Raw genomic sequence first — 20,348 nt, 5'->3', positions numbered from 1 at the left:
CCTCCTTTCCCGCACTCCTTCATTCCCTTTCCCGCGAACCTTGTTTCAATTAATATATAATATAACTTCTGGCTCCCATCAGTTTTGGCCTATTTTATGAAAAGGTAAATCGGGACAAGGGAAGAGGAAAAAATGCTCCCTCTAAGCTGTGTGCACACACGCTTTGCAACCAACACACAAAGGAAATGAATGTGGGCACAAAAGGTTAGTGACCCAAAATAATGCAGCAATTAATTCAATTATACTTACTGAGAATAACCTCTTGGGCAGCTGTTCCTGTTAACTAGTTAGTCGGTGTTTCAAATACCACATGTAACTGAGTGACTTATTCTGTTGTTATTCTGTGCAGTTTTATGTCAAATATTTTGTAAATCTGACATAAACTGCTTTGTGCGAAGATTTTCATGTTAAACATCTGGCCTTTTGTCAACGATATTTGTAATTAAATGAGTTTTGATTTAACCGGTAACTTTAATAATCTGTGAATTGATTTATTTCGACATTGAATAAAACATCAATGATGTGATGCAATGGACAGCAAACTGAACAAAGTAGTTCAAAGTGTAGAATAAAATCTTAACTAAATACGTTTCTTTATCAAATGCAATTGTACCTGTTTGCTATAAAAACATGCCAGTACGGTTTTATAAGCCATGAGAGATCGGCTGTGCCAAAATTATTTTGAAACAATTTCAAGTTGACATTTACACAAGCATTCAGTGTACACAGATATTTGTCACAGGAAAAAAACACGCACAACACAAGATTTTTGCACATACTGACTACTAAAACTTAGAGGGAACATTGCTTACAATCGGTGTATTTGGGTGGCACTGGCTCGTGGGCCAGAACGGCCAGACTCTTGCAAATTTCTACAAGGTGTACCATGGAGAGCATTCTGACTGGCTGCATCACTGACTGGTTCGGAGGTGCCAATGCACAGGACAGGAACAGGCTACAGAGAGTTGTGAACACGGTTAGTGCCAATATGGGCATCAATCTTCACTCCATCGAGGACATCTACAAGAGGTGGTGCCTCAAGGAAGCAGCCTCTATCCTCAAAGACCCTCATCGCTCCAGGTCATGCCCTCTTCACTCTGCTACTATTGAGAAGGAGGTGCAGGAGCCTGATGTACAAAAAACAGATTCTTCCCCTCCGCCATCGGATTTCTGAATGGACAATGAATCACAGACATGGCTTCACTTTCTCTTTGCATGAATCTATTTATTTTTAAATATAATTCATAGCAATATTTGCACCTGTAACGCTGTCGCAAAACAACAGATTTTGTGATGTTTAAGACAATAAATTCTGATTCAGATTGTCTAAAAACAAATAAAATCATTCTTCCAATGTTGATTTTGCTGGTGTTCAGGAACTGTGCGAAGTAACGTTCACCTGATTGTAGGGACACATTAATTCATCGTGGACTTCACCAGGTTGCACAAACAGTGCCAAAGTTCAACTCCTGGGGACCAAGGAGGGTTGAAATTTCAGTAATCAAACCAGAACCAAATCACAGTTCCAGTTTGCATTCTCAGGCTCTTTAGTAAATGAGGTGTTAACAACCAGAAAATCCTTTCCAGGAAACCAATATAAAATGCCTGAAAATAAATAAAGTTTGCTGTTTGCAGCACCGTGTTCCCAAGCCGCAGTCCCAGTTGAGGCAGAAATTGGCCAGCTACATGCGTTCAGTGGCACTGAGAAAGTGGCGCTCAGGCCCCCAGAAATCCTTGGCTGCCTATTGCATTCCATGGATGTGGCATCACTAGCGGAGTTCCTCCAGCATGTTTGTGTGTGGCACACAGTTACTGAGGCTGGCTTGAGTCTGGTTGAAGGGGTACCAAGTATCGGAGCCAGGAGGCGAGAGGGTGGGAGGGGCTCCCACAGAGCCTCAGGCACTGAAGCCTTCCTGGTCGTGCCAGAGGTTTGAATCTGGAGCTGGGGTTGCCGATGATTTGGATCGAAGGCTGTGTGGCTGCAGAAGTCCTGGTGGTGAATCCATGGACACTCAGTCAGTTCTTTCAAAGTGCTGTGTAAAATGGGGTTAACCAGGCAAATTGCCCGGTTAGCGCCCCAGTTACACAGCACTTAGAAAGGGTCTGACCCAGTCAACCCTGTCGGAATCCAACCGGGTCCCTGACCTACCTCAGAGGTAGTCCGGGAACCCAGTTAAACTTACCCAGGTCATGCCCACAGGCGATTTGAAGAGGAAAATGGACAACCCGCTTATTCCGGTGATGTCAGCATTTGTGTGCATGCGTCACTTGGCAGCCAGCACCTGAACATCCGGAAGTATTTCCGGTGAGTACATGACACGTCATTGCGAGGGGCGGGATCCCCCTTAAATTGCCGGGTTGGCAATTTAATGGGTAGATCCCCTGCGATGTGAAAGGAACTTCCACCACCTTTGCCCTAGTCATCGCACCCGGGTCCCAGGGGCTGCAGTTTGAAAGAGGCTCTTGTCTCTGAAAGGAATCTCTTTTGCCTCTCCTATTGTTAGGGGTGCCAGGCAATGCTCACGGCAACTCTTTGTCCGTCTTACGGTCGTCAAAAGTTAAAGCATATCATGTATGTAACATTTTTAATGTTTTATTATACGAACATAAAAGGAACCTTTAAACCTTGAGGAGTTTGGAATTCCAAGACCCATATTAAAGAGTTGAGCACAGTTCAGGCCATTACTCCAGAGGGGAGGTGAGCGGATGGATTGCCTGACCCACGTCCATCACAGATGCTCACATGCAGCCAGCTTAATTGATAGGGCAGCACTGTCAGCGCAACACGGGTTTGAATCCGGTGCTGTCAGTCAGGAGTATGTATGTTCTTCAGGTGACAGGGTTGGAAGGTTCATTGGATGGCATGGGTTTCATGGGGCTTTCTACTGTCCTGTACTATTACCGTTTTAAAAAAAATTAAATTAAATTGAGACAATAGGTTCTTAGAATTCTGTGAATTTGGATTGGCCACGATTGGGCCAGGTTTTAATTTTGCGCGCAGGATATACTCAGGTACAGTGGGATCAGATCACACGTCCACTGCACCTTCCTGAAAAGTGGCATCGACTTTGGGCCTCTGGCCTGTCCAATGATAAACCACCAGAATGCTTGTGGTGTACAAACCAGCTGATGGATCTTCTCATGGACTAATGTGTGCACTTCACTGAGAAGAATTAGACCTAATTGTCATGAACGTCTTGAAATTCGCTGCTTTCTGGGGAAAAAAATATTTACAGATGCAACTACTGCTTTCAATTACATTTTTAAAAACAACTAAATCAGCAGGGAAAGGAGGTCATGTCTGGGATTCAGAAATCTGGTGGCGGAGGGGAAGAAGCTGTTTCTGACCTGTTCAGGCTCCTGTACCTCCTTCCTGATGGTAGCAGTGTGAAGAAGGTAAGGGTCTTTCAGGCTGCTTTCTCGAGACGTCAACTCTTGTAGATGTCCTCGATGGAGTGAAGACTGGTGCCATGATGGCGCTGGCCAAATTCACTACTCTCTGTAGCTTTTTCCTGTCCTGTGCATCAGCACCTCCCCACCAGACAGTGATGCAAACAGTCAGAATGTTTCCCACGGTACACCTGTAGAAATCTGTAAATCTTTGGTGTCCTCAAACTCCTCACGAAGTAGAGGTGCTGGCGAGCTTTCTTCATGTTTGCATTGACATGGAGGCCCCAGGACAGATCATGAGAGAGAGTGTCACCCAGAAACATGAAGCTAACCTTCTCCTCTGCTGACCCCTCGACGAGAGCAGGTTTGTATTCTCCTGGTTTCCCCCTTCCTGAAGTGCACAATCAGTTCCTCGGTTTTGCTAACGTTGAGCGCAAGGTTGTTGTTGGGTCACCACTCAAGCAGCTGATGTAGCTCCCTTCTCATTGCCTTACCACCGGCAATTTGTAGATGGCATTGGAATTGTGCCGAGCCACACAGAAAAAGGAAGGAAGAGTAAAATAAGAACTGTGGACCAGCCAGAGAAGGGGAGAAGCAGCAATTGATTATGAAGCGGTATGTGAGAATGAGGTTATTGTACAATGTCCACATTTCCCCAAACTCTTATTTGCTGCATCTTCAGTTACTTGGCAAAAAACTACACAATCAAGAGAATAAATCACAGATGCAAACAAAAACAGGTGGATCAAAAATATTCAGCATTTGGAATTGTAGTTCATAGTAATTTTGCACCTTGTTACTGCTGCAAAACAACAAATTTCACGACACATTCCTAACAATAAATCTGATTCGGAGTTACCTTCTTGTAGGGCGGTTAGAAAGCAACAATAGAATTGAGGGAGTAAAAAGGCTTTATGGGAAGCAAATATCATTTGACTAATATGCTTTGAAGGTGTAACTAGCAGAACTGATAAGATTTAAGACTCCATTTCATGAGTCAAGAGAAAAGATTTCAAGATAAAAGAGAACCAGTGCATTCCAGGGTTGACACCTATCAGGCGGCTTCCAATAAGGTGGACACAAGGGTTGTTAAATCAAGTTTCACAGCACGATCCAACTCATCCTTCCCTAGACCAGTGGTTCTGAATTTTTCCACTCACATCCCACTTGAAGTAATCCCTCTGTCATCGGTGCTCTGTGATGAGTCAGGGGTGGCTTAAGGTGGGATGTGAGTGGGGAGGGGAGAATCACTGTTCTAGACCCACTGTTACTGGAATATTTTGTTGGAGAAAAAATGGATTAAGGTGGAATTAAGAGGAGTTATCAACCTTTTTGTTTCCACCCACATCCCACCTTAAGCCACCCCTGACTCATCACAGAGCACCGAAGGCAGAGGGATTACTTCAAGTGGGATGTGAGTGGAAAGAGAAAGGTTGAGAACCACTGGGCGAGGGGGCTTTAGTCGGCAGGAAGGGGGAGTTGGATCCAGTGCAGTGAGACCTGATGAGTGGATTTAATAACCCTTGGTTGTGAAGCCCGGGTGGATCAGCCACTGCTGGCGGAGGGAATTGATGCAGCAGGGGAGGTTGAGCCGGGAGCCGGAGCGCTGAATGAATGGAACTGGCGCTGCAGCCCCGGGAACGAGACCTGGAGAAAGGACGTGCGAGAGACTGAAAGCGCCTGGGAACCTCTCGGGCCTCGCTTCCTCCCCATCACCCGTTCAATGCCAGCCCAGCCCAGGCGAACGTCTGCGCCGTGGGGCTCCGGACTCACCTCGCTCTCCTCCCCGGGTTCTCGGAGGCAAAAAGGCAGCCGAGCTCGCCCCCTTCCTGATGGGCACGGGGTGCGAGTTCATCCGGCCCCGGGCACCTTCATCCCCTCCCACAGCCACGCAAATCCCCCGGCCGCGTGATGATGTCGCTGGCAAGGGGAGGAGAGAGGGGAGGGGAGGGCTGAGCCCCGCCCGGTCTGCAGAGGCGGGGGGGGGGGAGAACAGGGGGGGGGGAGAACAGGGGGGGGAGAACAGGGGGGGGGAGAGAACGGGGGGGGGGGAGAACAGGGGGGGGAGAACAGGGGGGGGGAGAACAGGGGGGGGGGAGAACAGGGGGGGGGGAGAACGGGGGGGGAGAACGGGGGGGGGAGAACAGAGGAGGGGAGAACAGAGAGGAGGGGAGAACAGAGAGGGGGAGAGAGCCCCTCCGGAGAACAGGGAGGGGGAGGAAGAGAACAGGGAGGGGGGGGGAAGAGAACAGGGAGGGGGGGGGAAGAGAACAGGGAGGGGGGGGAAGAGAACAGGGAGGGGAGGGGAAGAGAACAGGGAGGGAGGGGAAGAGAACAGGGAGGGGGGGGAAGAGAACAGGGAGGGGGGGAAGAGAACAGGGGGGGGAAGAGAACAGGGAGGGGGTGAAGAGAACAGGAGGGGGGGGGAAGAGAACAGAGAGGGGGGGAAGAGAACAGAGCGGGGGGAGAGCCCAGGTCCTTCGGCCCTTCTAGTCTGTGCCAAAACCTCTCGTTCTGATGAAAACATGAACTTGCAGCGTCCACAGATGGTTTCACTCCGAGCTATTACCCTGCCCAGTCCCACTGACCAGCACCCAGTCCATAGCCCTCCGCACCCCTTCCATCCATCGACCTGTCCAATTTTTTTCTTCAATGTTAAAATTGAGCCCACAATCACCACTTCATAGTTGACCCTAACCCCAACCACCCACCAATCTGAGCTCCCAACCGCAGTCCCTCGCCTTGGTAACGTGCCCGTCCGCCGCACCCTTGATGCACTGATTGCAGACTTACCACCCAGTCCCTGCCGTCCGATCTCTTTTGAACAGCGCGGGTACTTACCGCGGTCAAAAGTATGACCTGTGTAAAAGTCGACCCGCCCCCAAATTTGACCAGAAATATTAGTTAAAAAAAACTTGCCTCTTACACAGTAGATTTAATGGCACATGGAGCAGCACGGTTAGTAAAGTGGTTAATGTTAGAATCCGGCACTGTCTGTAAGCAGTTTGAACGTTCTCCCAGGGTCTGCATGGGTTTTCCCCAGAGGCTCTGGTTTCCTGTTACAAGCCCAGAGGACCCCAAAACCCAGCAGCAATGGTTACTTAAAAAGTTGCTTTTAATTTTCTTTAAACATTAAAAAAAGGATCAAACTTTAACTTATTACTATTAACTTAACCCCCTTCTAATTCTAAGCACATGTGTATGTAATGTGTGTATAAGTTCACAGTCCATTCTCACTTCTCACTCCTCCAAGTTCACCGGTGTCAAGCAATTCTTATAATGTGCACAGAATTTAACATTTATGAATCTTCACCAGGCTCTGGTGATTAAAGGTAAATGGTTACCACTCAGGAAGGTTCTTGTTGGTTTCAGAGAGGTATTTGTTGCTCGTTGGACACAAACTGATTCTGTCCAATCAGCCACTTCAGTGTCTTGCCAAAGAAACTTGCCCCATCATGGGTTTCCCAAATGATAACCTCTTCTTCCAGGTCACCACAGAGTTCCTCTTGTTCCCCTTATTTCAGGAGAAATACTCTAGCCAGTCATTTCCTCTTGTAAGTACTACAAGAGGTTTGAACAGGCTGAACTCAGAACTCACAGCCCATCTTCAAAATGGGGTCTTTCAACAAGCCTGCCAGCTATTATAGAACTGAGTTCTCTCTCTCTGAGAAAAGAATCCTGTTTGTTTTTTCCTCTCTCTGCTTGTAAAAAACCAAACGACCTCTCCCAAGGCTCCAAACCCAATCTTTGAAAGATCTTTATCAGGATCTGAGCCATTTGCACCTGCTTTTGAAGTTCTTTCCAAAGACTTCCATTGTCCTTTGCAAAGCCAACCGGAGCCTCAACGTCAAGCTTCAGCAAAGCTCTTGTGTTTTAAATGAGATGTCTTTTGTAAAGTGTTACTCTGTGAAGTGACCTACACTAAACCCCCCACAATCTATCTTCCCCACGATCTATCTTTTAAAAAAAATATTTATATATAGCCCACAACACCTCCCACTGTTTGAAATGTCCCTGTTACTGTGCTCTATGTCAAAATTTATATTATAGTTATTTAATTTACAGGGTTGTTGCTGTATTGTACAGACCTGTGTAGCTGCAACAAGGATTTCAATGCATTGTACTTTTGTACATAACCGTACACTCCCAGACATCTTTGTAAAAAGGGGGTTGGCTTGAGCCAGTTTCTTGCACTGCCACCATCGGTGAAGGTGCCGCCCCAGTGGGGGAAGAAGTTCTGGGTTTTAGACCCACCCAGAGAATAATGAAGGACAGGTAATGCATTTCCAACAAAGGTGCAGTTAGCCTTGCTGAGATTTAAACATTGCAGCACAGAAACAGGCCCTACAGCCCATCTGGTCTGTGTCTTTTATTCTGCCTAGCGCCATCGACAGCACCCAGACCATTACCTCCATACCCCTCCCACCCCTATACCTATCCAAATATTTCTTAAATATCAAAATCAAGCCCATGAAATGAATACCTTTTGTCAGTGATCCTCCCCTTCTTCCCATTTCACCAGCCTTTTAATTCAGGTGCTTGCCTACAGTTCACTTACACCTTGAGGAAGGGCTCAGGCCCGAAACGTCACTTGTATATCTTTCCCTCCTATGGGTGGTGCAAGTCCAGCTGAGTTCCTCCAACATTTCTGTGTTTTGACAATAAACAGTATCTGCACTTTTGTGTTTCACCGCGTTCCTCTTGGCTGGCAGCCCTTCCACACTCCCACCACCCTCTGCGTGAAGAACTTCTTGGTGGGTGGCAGAGGTTGTTGGTTTGGGAGATGCTGTCCGAAAAGCAAGGGTGGTAACTGCAGATGGTGTCCAGGGGGATCTACAGCCCTCGGGCGGGGGGCATATTTAAATAAATGCCTTGCTTTTTTAAAACCTCATGTAAATATTTTTTATGTAGTCGGTAGGAGAGAAGTACGGAAGAAACCAACTAAACAACTGCTTCACAGAGAAGGGGCCCTGTAAGGGAGTCTGAAAGGGGCCGTAGCCAAAAAGAGGTTGAGAATGACTGGTGCAGACAATAGACAAAGTCACTGATGTAGCAAATCTTTCCCAATGAATTCTGATTTCACATTTGGGATTGTGCCACCTTCTCGAACCTCAAAAGGCCGTAATCCTTCATCAGGGACAGCACGGGTTATGGCCCGAGACGTGGACCATCCGTGGATGCTGTCTGACCTGCTGAGTTCCTCCAGCATTCGGCGTTACTCCACAACCGAGAGCAATTTCCCTCAAACCCTCCTCCATGCACCTTTTGAAAAAAGACCACACGCCTTCTGTAAAGAAAGCGTATGGTATGTTTGTGTTCACTGGGTAGAGCATCAAGTATAAAAGTCACGTTGGCACTGTACAAAACTTTGGTTGAACCACATCTTGGAGTACGATGTGAAATTCTGGTTGCTCCATTACAGGACGCAGGTGGAAAGAATACAGAAGAGATTTACCTGATTTAGAGGGCACAAGTTTTGGGGACAGGTTGGACAAACTTTTACATTTAAAATTCATTTTTTTTAAATTTAGACATACAGCACGGTTACACGTCCTTTCAGCCCATGAGCCTGTGCCGCCCAACAAACCTTGGGGTGTTTTCTCTGGAGTGTTGGACACTGATGGAAGTGTGGTAGTTGCATTAGACCAGAAGATGGCTGGGGTCTCCCTTTCCTTGATTGTCATTTACTGGGAGTGTTGCTTATATACAGCTCAAAGAACTATGAAGGACTGTTTCCATCCATCACACAATATCTTCGACCCACAATTATCAAGGTGGTGGTATAGGAGCAGGCTGGGAAAAATAGACTGTGAGATTGAACACTACCCTGTAACCAAGTAAATCTTCCCAAAAAATTTATTTTAAATCACATTTTAGCGCGTCTGCACTGTAGTGTGCAGAAATGCTGTTTCACCTGGTTGTATGACAAGACTATAATAAATATGAACTTTCTAAAAAATTGAGAAGATTGGTAGTCAGGTTTAAAGACGTGCTGGGCACGTTTCTATTTACACAGAATGGTGGGTGCTTGGAACAGGCTGCCAGAAGCTGATACAAAACCACCATTTAAAATGCTTCCAGGTGGACATGTGAATGGTGAGAAAGTTTGTTCTGTGAGCAGGCCAGGTAGTCAATACATACATAGAATTGCAGTTAAAAGCACAGTCCAGAGAGAAATCAGTTGGGGCGGAGCAAAGGCAACATTTTACTGTTGTGAGGTTCGTTCAGGAGTCTGATAACGGTAGGAAGACACCGTCCTCGAATCTGGAGCTGCGTGATCATCCACTTGGGAATCTTCTTCCCAATTCTGGGGATTGGGGTGGGGGGGGGGGGAAAGGAGTTGGTTGGGAAGATGAAGAGTGTGTGGCTGGGATGAATCTTGTAACATGTTGGATGCTGTCCCAGACAGCAGCAAGCTGTACGTCATTTTCCAGTGGTGATGTAAACCCCCACCCAAAGACTGTCAGCAGTCACAGAGGAAGGATGAGACAGTTTGATAACGAATGTGCAAAACTTTAGAATCTGAAGCTGGAGGTTAAACATTAGCTTTCAATATTAATGCTTAATACTGGGTCCATATCCAGACCAATCATCCAGACATTATGTTCAACACAGAACATTTTCATCAGCTTCCCTTTATTTTTCTGAAGATGATCAAAAGGAAGGTGGAGCAGGCAGTGTTGAGGAAACAGGGAGGGTGCAGGAGACTGGGCAGAGAAGTGGCCAATGAAGTACAATTTCAGAAAATGTCCTCTTAGAACAGAGATGCGGAGGAATTCCTTTAGCCAGAGGATGGTGGATTTATGGAATTTGTTGCCACAAGTGGTTGTGGAGGCCAAGTCATTAGTGTTATTTAATGCAGAGGTTGATAGATTGTTGATCTGAGCATCAAAAGTTATGGGGAGAAGGTTGGGAGTGGGGTAATGGATCACCTCAAGATTAAATGGTGGGGCAGACTCGATGGGCTGAGTAGACTATTTCTCCTCTGTCTTATGGTGTTAAGACTTCTGATCGCCCAAGTGGAGTCTCCAGATGCTGGGGAATACACAAAAAGAGCTGGAGAAACTCAGCAGATCAGGCAGCACCCCTGGAGGAAGATGAGGGAGGCAACATTAAACCAGAACCCTTTTGAGTATCAGCTGCCCATTGCTTTCTGTGGATGCTGCATTACCTGTTCATCCTCCAGCACTTTCTGCGATTGAAGTAAAAACACAACGCTGGAGAAACTCAGTAGGTCAGAGTACTTTATATAGGAATTACATAACTGATGTTTTGGGCTTGAGCCCTTCATCGAGGAATGGAAATATGTAGGCAGGCATTCTCTCCTCTCCACTCCCTTCCCTCTCCATTCAGAGGGCCATCTCTCCTCCCCTTGCTTCATCACCTAATACCTCCTGCAAGGTTGGTGCAGCAGTTAGCGCAACGCCAGCGATTGGGACCGGGATTCAAATCCCGTGCTGTCTCGAAGGAGTTTGCACATTCTCCCCATGTCTGCATGGGTTTTCCACAGGGCTCCGGGTTCCTCCCACCATTCAAGATGAACTGGCAATGTAGGTGTAAATTGGGCAGCACGGACTCATGGACCGAATTGGTCTGTTACATGTCTAAATCTGCAACCATACTCCTCCTCGCCATAGCTTTTTAAAGTGGACGCCTGCTGATATTTTTCATTTCCTTGAAGAAGGGCTCAAGCCCAAAACATCAGTTCTGTATCTTTGTCTTTGCTATATAAAGGGCATTGTCTGAGCTGCTGAGTTTCTCCAGTGTTGCATTTTTACTTCAATCACAGTGTCTGTGTGGTACCTGGTCTTCCCAAGCTTCTTGACTGGTGGAAGCAAGCTATTTTTGCCCCATTTCCATGTCAACTTTTGACACCAGAACTATGCCCAGTGCTTGTCTGAACATAAATTTGATAAGGGTTTTTAAACTATTGTCCAGCTGAACTTTGTAGTTTGTACTTCAAGTTCCAAGCAATTGTTGCATTTAACAAGCAGGTCTGAAGCAAGATACGAGGTATGATGGTCCTGGGTTTGGTCTTCATCCAGTCACTTCCTCAGTGACGCCCTCAGCTGGGCCCATCCAAATGACACATTTCTTGTCAAAGCTGACCTCAGTCTGTGAGTTGTGAAATCTCTTTCCCCTGAAGACATTCTGCTGAATTAGTGACTAATCAATCCCAGATTTTACCTCATTCTGTTGAGCCACAGATGAGGGGCTGGTCGTGTTTCCTTGGCAACTGGCAGATTTGCACGTCCCAAGAGTTTTCCTGCGCCTGAGTCAGATTCTCTCCTTCCAAAGCAAGGAGGAAAGAGCAGCATCTGGAGCCACAGTTTCAGATAAGATGCCTGAGCACAGGGACCAACAGGGTTTCCTATATGCCTGGAGTAAGAGGGTAAAGTTTAAAATTAACTTTAGACATACAGCATGGTAACAGGCCCTTTCGGCCTACAAGCCTGTGCCACCCAATTCATTTACACCCCCCCTCCTGGTATGTTTAAAAGTGGGAGGAAACCTGACTCTCCAGAAGAAATCCAAGCAGATACGGGGAGAACGTACAAACTTCATACAGACAACATGGGGTTTGAAACCCGGTCCTGGTTTGCTGGTGCTGTATCAACATTACACCGACTACTATGCTAACCAGTCCACCCCAATGTTGTATAAGACATTGGGAAGGTCAAATTTGGAGCATGGTGTGTAGTTTTGGTCACCTGACTATAGGAAAGATATCATTTAGATCAGTGGTTCCCAAACGTTTTCAGGCTTGGCCTCCAGGCCACATCCCGTATGCACCCCCCCCCCCCATACAACAGTGCTGGGGGCGGGGGTTAGTGGAGGTGCTGAGGGGGGGGGAGGGGGTAGTGAGGTCAGTACAGCATGGCAGCTAGAAGACCAGCTCTTGCGAGAATGCCTTGTCGCTATTTACGTTGCTTACTACAGCCACCCCGATTCCAGCCAGAAAATTATTGCCCTGGCTTCTTCATTAAACTTTCACCAGACTGAATAATAACAAGATGGAAGGTTCAGAACGCCCCCTATTTCCTCACCGACCCCTTTTCCCCAACCGCCCCCATGGATCTTTCCACCACTCACATGGGGGCAACAGTGCCTACTTTGTAAATCACTAGATAGAAAGAGTGCAGAGATTCACTGAGATGTTGCCTGGATCTCAGGAACTAACCAACAGGGAAAGGTTCAACAGGTTAGGCCTTTATTCCCTAGAGCATAGAAAGTAAGGGGATTTGATAGAGGTATTTAAAATGATGAGGGGATAGACAGAGTAAATGTAGCTCGGCTTTTTCCACTGAGGGTAGGTGAGATACAAACCAGAGGACATGGGTTAAGGGTGAAAGGGGAAAGGTTTAGGGGGAATTTCTTCACACAGAGAGTAGTGGGAGTGTGGAATGAGCTGCCAGCTGAGGTGGTGAATGTGGGGTCAATTTTAACATTTAAGAAGAACTTGGACAGGTACATGGATGGGAGAGGTGTGGAGGGCTAAGGACTGGGTGTAGGTCAGTGGGACAAGGCAGAAAAATGGATCTGCACAGACTAGAAGGGCCGGTTTCTGTGCTGTTATCTTCTAAGGCTACAAAAAACATTGTATTTTCTATTATTTTTTCCCATTGGGCCCAAGTCCACCAGCTGGTGGTAGCTGTTGACGGGCAACTTGGATGCTCTGCAAACTAATCCTCCACGTTGCCCATAGATTCTTGTTCAATTTGCAAGCGAGAACCATGCCACACTTGTGTTTCAATGTGTTAAACACCTTGAGAGGTTTAATCCTTAAGGTTTTCACAACCATTCACAAAAGAACAGTATACAAATGTCAAGAGATCCAAGCCCCACAGACAATTCATGGTGATCTTCATTTAAAAACTCCCTCCCTTCATCCAGCACCCTGCCAAGCAGGTTCACCTCGAGCTTATAAACATCAGCTGCTTCAAAATAAAAATGCAGGAATCAGCAGAAAGTACACAAGGGCTCTTCAAACATTGCACGTGGCTGCCCATCAGAATAGAGTAGGCATTGAGGAAGCGTTTTGGCAAGGTCACGCACAGATTAGCGGCAGTAGGCTATCAGCGCACCATGGAATGCAGGAACAGCCAACGCCGCCGCTATGTTCCACTGCCCCAGTCTCAGTACTTGGGCCTCTTCACTTCCACACTGTCAAACAAAGCAGATGGCAGAGTTACACCCAGCAAAGCAAACATACCTGGGGGGGAGAAGTGATTAGTTCTGAGCACGTGTGAATTATACAAGAAGATAGGAGCAGAACCCCAGGCTCATCAAGTCTGTTTAATGGTTCAACATGACCATGGCTGATCTACGTGAACCTCAACTCCTATTCTGTACCGTAACACTTGATTCTTCCTCAGTGCAAGACAACAAATGCATATACAGACAAAATACACATACAGACAAATGATACATACCTGTACATATATAAACACAAATAAATATTGTTAAATAAATAGTTGAGACCTGGAAGATTTGTAGGAGGAATTCATTAGTCGTTCAGTGTTCTCACAGCCCGTGGTAAGCTGTTCCTCTGCCTGGCGGTCGCTGCTGGATCCGATGCTACTATATCTCTTTCCTGATGGAAGTAGTTGGAAGATGCTGTTCGCGGGGGGTTCTCATTGATTTTGCAAGCCCTTTTAGCTCTTCCTGGTAAATCACGTTGCCGATGGGGGTGGGGCGCACGGAGATGAGGGAGAACCCAGTGACCCTCTCTGCTGCTCTGATGGTCCTGTGGATTGACCTCCAATCTGATGCTAGACAGCAGTGGTTTTCAAACAGCCCCCCCACTCACATTCTGCCTTAAGTAATCTCTATGCCATCAGCGCTCTGTGATTAGTATGGGGCTGCTTAAGGTGGGATGTGGGTGGGGAGGGAAGGTGGAGAATCACTGCTCTCGACCCAATTATTACTGAAATATTTTGCTTGAGAAAAATCGTCATTGGCCCATTTCCTTTGGAGTTATGAAACTGTGCACATAACGAGTCAATGAGGGATGATTAGAACAGTGGGTTTCAAACCTTTTTCTTCCCACCCACATCCCACCTTAAGCAACACCTTACTAATCACAGAGCACCTATGGCATAGGAATTACTTATGAGTTTTGGGGGGGCCCAATTTGAAAACTACTGTTATACAGCAATATTGCCACACGATGCAGACTCCAGGAGAGCAGTGGACTGACACAGGGCACCAGAAACAGGGAGAACACGCGCCCCCCCCCCCCCCCCCACCCTAGCTCCATTAAGGAGGAGAGGCAGAGGAGACGTCCCTACAGAATGGTTGACCACAGCGGCAGACCAGCTCATGGGAACCAGGTGTTGGAGATGGAATCCCAGAGGGTGCTGAGGGCAAGAAAGGCTCTCAAAAGGCTTAAGGTGCTGAAGGCTTCCTGATCGTATCGGAGGTTTGGATCTGGAGCTTGAGTTGACGATTAATCAAACAGGATTCTGTGCAGCTGCAGAGGCTGGAAGTGAATCTGAAGGGACTCTCTTTATCTAAGGAACACTGGGTGTCACTGATGGCGGCTCTGTCTGCCTTATGACAGCCAGAAGGCAATTTAGTGTAATGTTACAGTCCTCTACCGACATCACCTACGGCTCCTAGAACGCTTCCACCAGCGTTGTCTCCGCTCCATCCTCAACATCCATTGGAGCGCTTTCATCCCTAACGTCGAAGTACTCGAGATGGCAGAGGTCGACAGCATCGAGTCCACGCTGCTGAAGATCCAGCTGCGCTGGGTGGGTCTCGTCTCCAGAATGGAGGACCATCGCCTTCCCAAGATCCTGTTATATGGCGAGCTCTCCACTGGCCACCGTGACAGAGGTGCACCAAAGAAAAGGTACAAGGACTGCCTAAAGAAATCTCTTGGTGCCTGCCACATTGACCACCGCCAGTGGGCTGATATCGCCTCAAACCGTGCATCTTGGCGCCTCACAGTTTGGCGGGCAGCAACCTCCTTTGAAGAAGACCGCAGAGCCCACCTCACTGACAAAAGGCAAAGGAGGAAAAACCCAACACCCAACCAACCAATTTTCCCCTGCAGCCACTGCAACCGTGTCTGCCTGTCCCGCATCGGACTTGTCAGCCACAAACGAGCCTGCAGCTCTGCAGGCTGCATTCTCCTCATTACCCTGGATTCCTTTCCTAATCAAGAACCTAACAAGACGTTCATTTCATGCCCCCTGCATCACCATGAATCGTGATGTGGACACGGTCATTTTACAAGCAACAGCTGTGGGAATCTTAACTTCCCTCAGACAAGTAAATGCCACCTTCAACATCTTCTTTAACGAGCAGTGTTTCCAAGCAAGGTCCTCCTTCCCACTGCTCTGGAGTTACCCCACAGTGAAGCACAAACCCATAGCTAGATGATTCATCAGTCGGGATTGAAACAAAGACAGAATGAGAAAGTGGTCTTGCATTTGCTCTTCAGTGTTCAAGTTGGAGCGGGCTTTGGTTGGGAACACTCGTGTGCGTGCATCTGTGTGTACGTGCGTGTTCTGGCCAGACATTTCCAAGGTGGTGACACATTAAAGTGAGGCATGATACACTTTTACAGTGAATCCAAAGGACCTTTTGGTGTGGGATTCAGCCAGCCATTTCCTCCCCATAATTCTGGAATAATGGCTAGAGGAAGGGCTCCAAGCAGAAACGTGTCTCACTGATACTGCTTGACCTGCTGAGTTCCCCAGAAGTTTGCTACTTTTTCCCGATTTTAGCATCTGCAGTCTCTCGCCCGCCTCATCACCTCAAATCATCTGTTACCATCACATGGATTTTAGTGGGAGCTTTCTATATGCAGGCTGGCAGTTGCGAGGGCAAACTTGAAGGGGCCACTTGACTGGCTGAAAGATTATTTAGGGATTTCCAGAAAGGCAGTTTTTGTCAATTTCCTTAATAAATCTCAACACAGCAACAGAAGGCAACATCACTCACCCATCTGCCTCCAACTTCTTTCTCTTTTCAATGATCTAAAACAGGAACAGGCACAAAACTTTCAATCAGAAAAGAAGCAGAATGTAATGGAATGGGTTAATAAAATTATGATAAAAATATCTTAAAAAGGTCTAGATTGTGGGGGTTTAGTTTAGGTACACTTCACAACAGACATTAACATTTCACAAAAGAGATCCATGTCTAAGCAGAGACTTCAAGTCTGCAGTGACTACAGAAAATTTGAAGAATACCAATAGAGACTTCACAAGTAGGTGTGAAATGGTCACTGTGTTTACACAGTCCCCTAGGCTCAAGAATTGAAAATGTTCTGCTGATAAAACCCCTGCCATAAGTTTAAATTGCTGGTTGAAGGTTGCTATTCTAAGAGGGATCATGTGGTTTTGCGAGCAGAGAGAAGAAAAACGACTCTTTGAGGAGAGGCAGAGAGAGAGAGGGAGAGAAGTCAGTTTACAGCAGGAGCTGCTGTTGGAAACTGCAAGTTTTGCACTCCTGCTAAAAGATCCCATTTGAAGACGGGTTTTCAATTTGGAGTTCAGCCTATTCTAAATGCTTGTCGTCAATTACAAGACGAAGTGGCTGGTTAATGTGTTTCTCCTGGAATAGGGAAAAAAGAACTCTGTGGTAACCTGGAAGAAAGTTATCTTTTGGAAAAACCCATGAGGGAGCAAGTTTCTTCGGCAAGACACTAAAGTGGCTGATTGAAGGAGATCAGTTTGTGTGTGTCCAACAAAGAACAAATCTCTCTCTCTGAACCAACAAAGACCTTTCTGAGCTAACAATTTAAGTTAAAGCAACAGAGCCTGGTGAAGATCATAAATGTTACATTCTGTGCACAGTGTGGAAATTGCCTGATCCCAGTGAACTTGGAGAAGTGGAAAGTGAATGATTGGACAGTGAAACAAAGAACTTACCTGAACACATACACGTGCACTTAGAATTAGAAGGGGGGTTAAGTTAAAGATTGATATTATTATGTTTGAAAATTAAAAGCAACTTTTGTTGAAGTCACCATTGTCTTGGGGAATTTCAGTTCCTGCTGGTGTTTGGAATCCTCTGGGCTCGTAACATCAGGCAGATTCTTCCATATACTGTCTATCTAGAGCAGCCATTCTCAACCTTTTTTCGGCTTTGACCCCCCCCCCCCCGCCCCCCATAGGACTCTGCTCAGAGTTTATGGGCCCATTTCCCTGTGAAGAAGTCAAGTTTTGGTTTCTTCTGTACTTCTCTCCTACTGACTATATAATTAAAAAATTTTTTTTTCAATCCATGTCCCTCCTTAAAAGTGCTGAGGGGTGGGGGGGGTGAAAGGTGGTGGGAGGGTGGGAGGAAGAGCGTGTGATTCCTATTGAGAATGGCTGATCGAGAACAACAGCAAAGAGTAGGAATTTATTGCAAACCTTGTTGACTGAGAATTTGGTGGAGGAGGGAAGAGAGAACTAGATGGTAAGGATGGGAATAGGGGAGGGATTAGACTGGGGCCAGTGAAAGGGGGAAAAGCAGAGAGAGTGAGTCTCACAGAACTCCTGAAAAGGGGAGGACTTCGTGAAAGTCAGCATGCCTTGAAGAGACTTTGGAGCGGAAAGGTAAAATGGAGAGACAGGAGAATGCTGGGATCGGACTGGCTTCACGAATCTGCAGTCACTCATGTTTTCAATGTAGTTCTGCAACATACTGTGGAAGTGTTGACAGATAACTTGGAAAGACGTGGCATCAGAATAACACTCAGCCACTCATATCCACATGGTGATGAACACTGTATCATCTCACTTACACTGTGCATTTGTAAATTGGGTAAAATACTTAACATTTCAGACTCGAGGCAGAGGTGCTGCTTCGTTAGTGCTGAGGGGGGTCTCTGAGTTAGGCACATACCGCACTGATCTTCTTCCACTGGCGATCCAGTTCTGCCTTCTCATTGGTTTCTTTGAAGCGCCTGGTTTTGCGTCCCTCTGACATCTTGATACCGTACTGGAAGGCAGCTCTGCAGGGAGAAAGAAAAAAAACTATCAAATGAGGAAGGAAACAAGTCGTAAGGCAATGTTGTACAAATCTCTGATGAGACCACACTTGGGATATTGTGTTCAGTTCTGGTCACCTCATTACAGGAAGGATGTGGAAGCTATGAAGAGGGCACAGAGGAGATTTACCAGGATGTTGCCTGGATTGAAAAATGTGTCTTTTGAGGCAAAGTTGGCAGAGCTGGGACTTTTCTCTTTGAAATGCACAAGGATGAGAAAAGACTTTTGAGGCCTACAAGGTTATGAGAGGCATGGATAAAGTCGATAGCCACCACCTTTTTCCCAGGGCGGGAGTAACAAATTCAAAGTGAAGGAGGAAAGTTTAGGGGAGAATCGGGAAATGTATTTATTTATTTAAAACACAGAGATGTGGGTGTCTGGAATGCTTTGCAAGGTTGGGTAGTGGAGGCTGGAAGAATAGGGGTATTGAAGAGACTCTTAGATAGACACACGAATGAAAGAAAAATAGAGGGTTACGAAGTAGGGAGGGGTTCTTTTTGGTAGGTATATCCAGGTTGGCACAACATCATGGGCTGAAGGGCCTGTACTGTGCTGTAATGTTCTACATTCTATGTTAAATATGCATGTCACTTTGTGATTAATTTGTGACAGTGGAATCTCTGAGGACTGTTTAATTGGCCAGCACTCTCACCTGTATTCTGTGTTTTATTATCTGGATCCATAAGAACATTTGAAATAAGAGCAGGAATCAGTCATCCGGCCTGTTGAGCCTTTTCTGCCATTCAATAACATCATGGCCAATCTGGCCATGGACTCAGCTCCACCCACCTGCCTACTCCCCACAACCCTTAATTTCCCTTCTATGTAAAAATCCATCCAACTCTCGTCTTAAATATATTAAAGACTGTGGCTTCCTTGGGCAAATAATTCCAGATTCACTGCTCTCTAGAAAAAACAGATCTCCATCCAAAATCGACTCCCCAGTGTCCCCCTAGTTCTAATCTCACCTGCCAGTGTAAAAAACTGTCCTGCCTCTACGTTATCTACCCCTTCCATCTATCCAGCTACTTCAGATCTTAGTTCAGATTTATTGTCAGAGAACATACATGATATCACATATAATCCTATGATTCTTTTTCCTGCGAGCCAGGCAGCATTTCTATTTATTGGGAGTGCAAAACCGGACTCAAGAAAAGATGCACATATAAAGAGAGAGAAATGTGAACAAACTGTCTGTGATTTAAAAAAATTCAGTAACAAATAATGTGCAGAGTTTTTAAACAAGCATGAGTTTTTTAAATTTTTGGAATAATTTTTTAATTAATTGGGCGATTAATTCAACTTCTAGTATATTAGTGACAGGGGACTTCAGTGTGGCAGGCAAGATCTTTGGCGCATGTCATTCAACAATGCCCCTGTTTGCCTTCTCAAAAAAAAGAGGTGCACAAGATCCTACTTTGTGTCCAGTACAGCTTCTGGTTAATGGCAACAGCCAAACTGGTTACAGTTGAAGAGTGGGATGATTTGTGCCTTTCGGACAATAATTTGTGACACAGTCTGGAAGCTGTACAGTTCGGAACAGAATGCAGCAAGAAGCAGGTAATGCAACCTCTACAAGTGCCCCATCACTGCACAGCCGAGAGATAGGGCTCTCCATTCAGTCAGTGATAACAACCTCCGCTGACCTGGAAACACTTCACTTACTTGGGTAAAGCCTCTTTGTTGTTCATGTATTCGCTGTATTCCTCCTGTGTGTCAAAATCCCAGCGCCCAAGGGGTCCCTTCTTATTACCCTGAAGGAAGGAAGGAATAAGGTCACTCTGTGTACCTGCCTGTTTTAGAGAGCCCATGCATTAGATCCAGTTGATTGCTAATCTGTATTGAAGCAGCAGTTGAGGAGGTTTGATGGAGAGCAGGAAGCTGGATAAAGCTGAAATAGAATGACAGAACTGCCACGGAGCAGACCTGGGGAGAGGAGACACAGCAGTTCCCCGCACGTCCCCA

The 20,348-nt window shown here is 46.3% G+C and overlaps 2 protein-coding genes across 4 annotated transcripts in view; both read right to left on the bottom strand.

The window, feature by feature from the left end:
• Window positions 1-5,316, bottom strand: part of LOC138743143 (UDP-glucose 6-dehydrogenase-like) — a 37,022-nt gene extending 31,706 nt beyond the window's left edge. For 2 of the 3 annotated variants that reach the window (XM_069898030.1, XM_069898032.1), the window contains exons 1-2: window positions 5,164-5,316; window positions 3,723-3,879 (exon numbers count right to left, since the gene is read on the bottom strand). The gene's annotated coding sequence lies outside the window, so the exon portion shown is untranslated. The remainder of the gene's footprint in view (window positions 1-3,722; window positions 3,880-5,163) is intronic. The other variant, XM_069898031.1, reaches the window with a different exon arrangement.
• A 7,817-nt stretch (window positions 5,317-13,133) lies between these two features.
• The window catches only part of ik (IK cytokine), a 43,276-nt gene continuing 36,061 nt past the window's right edge, over window positions 13,134-20,348 (bottom strand). The window contains exons 17-20 of the mRNA XM_069898025.1: window positions 20,049-20,137; window positions 18,238-18,346; window positions 16,345-16,379; window positions 13,134-13,554 (exon numbers count right to left, since the gene is read on the bottom strand). Of these exons, the coding sequence (XP_069754126.1) occupies window positions 13,527-13,554; window positions 16,345-16,379; window positions 18,238-18,346; window positions 20,049-20,137 (261 nt within the window). The 3' untranslated portion in view covers window positions 13,134-13,526. The remainder of the gene's footprint in view (window positions 13,555-16,344; window positions 16,380-18,237; window positions 18,347-20,048; window positions 20,138-20,348) is intronic.

This window comes from Narcine bancroftii, chromosome 9 (genome assembly GCF_036971445.1).
Source record: "Narcine bancroftii isolate sNarBan1 chromosome 9, sNarBan1.hap1, whole genome shotgun sequence".
Taxonomy (NCBI): domain Eukaryota; kingdom Metazoa; phylum Chordata; class Chondrichthyes; order Torpediniformes; family Narcinidae; genus Narcine; species Narcine bancroftii.
This window is presented reverse-complemented; position numbering and strand designations above follow the sequence as displayed.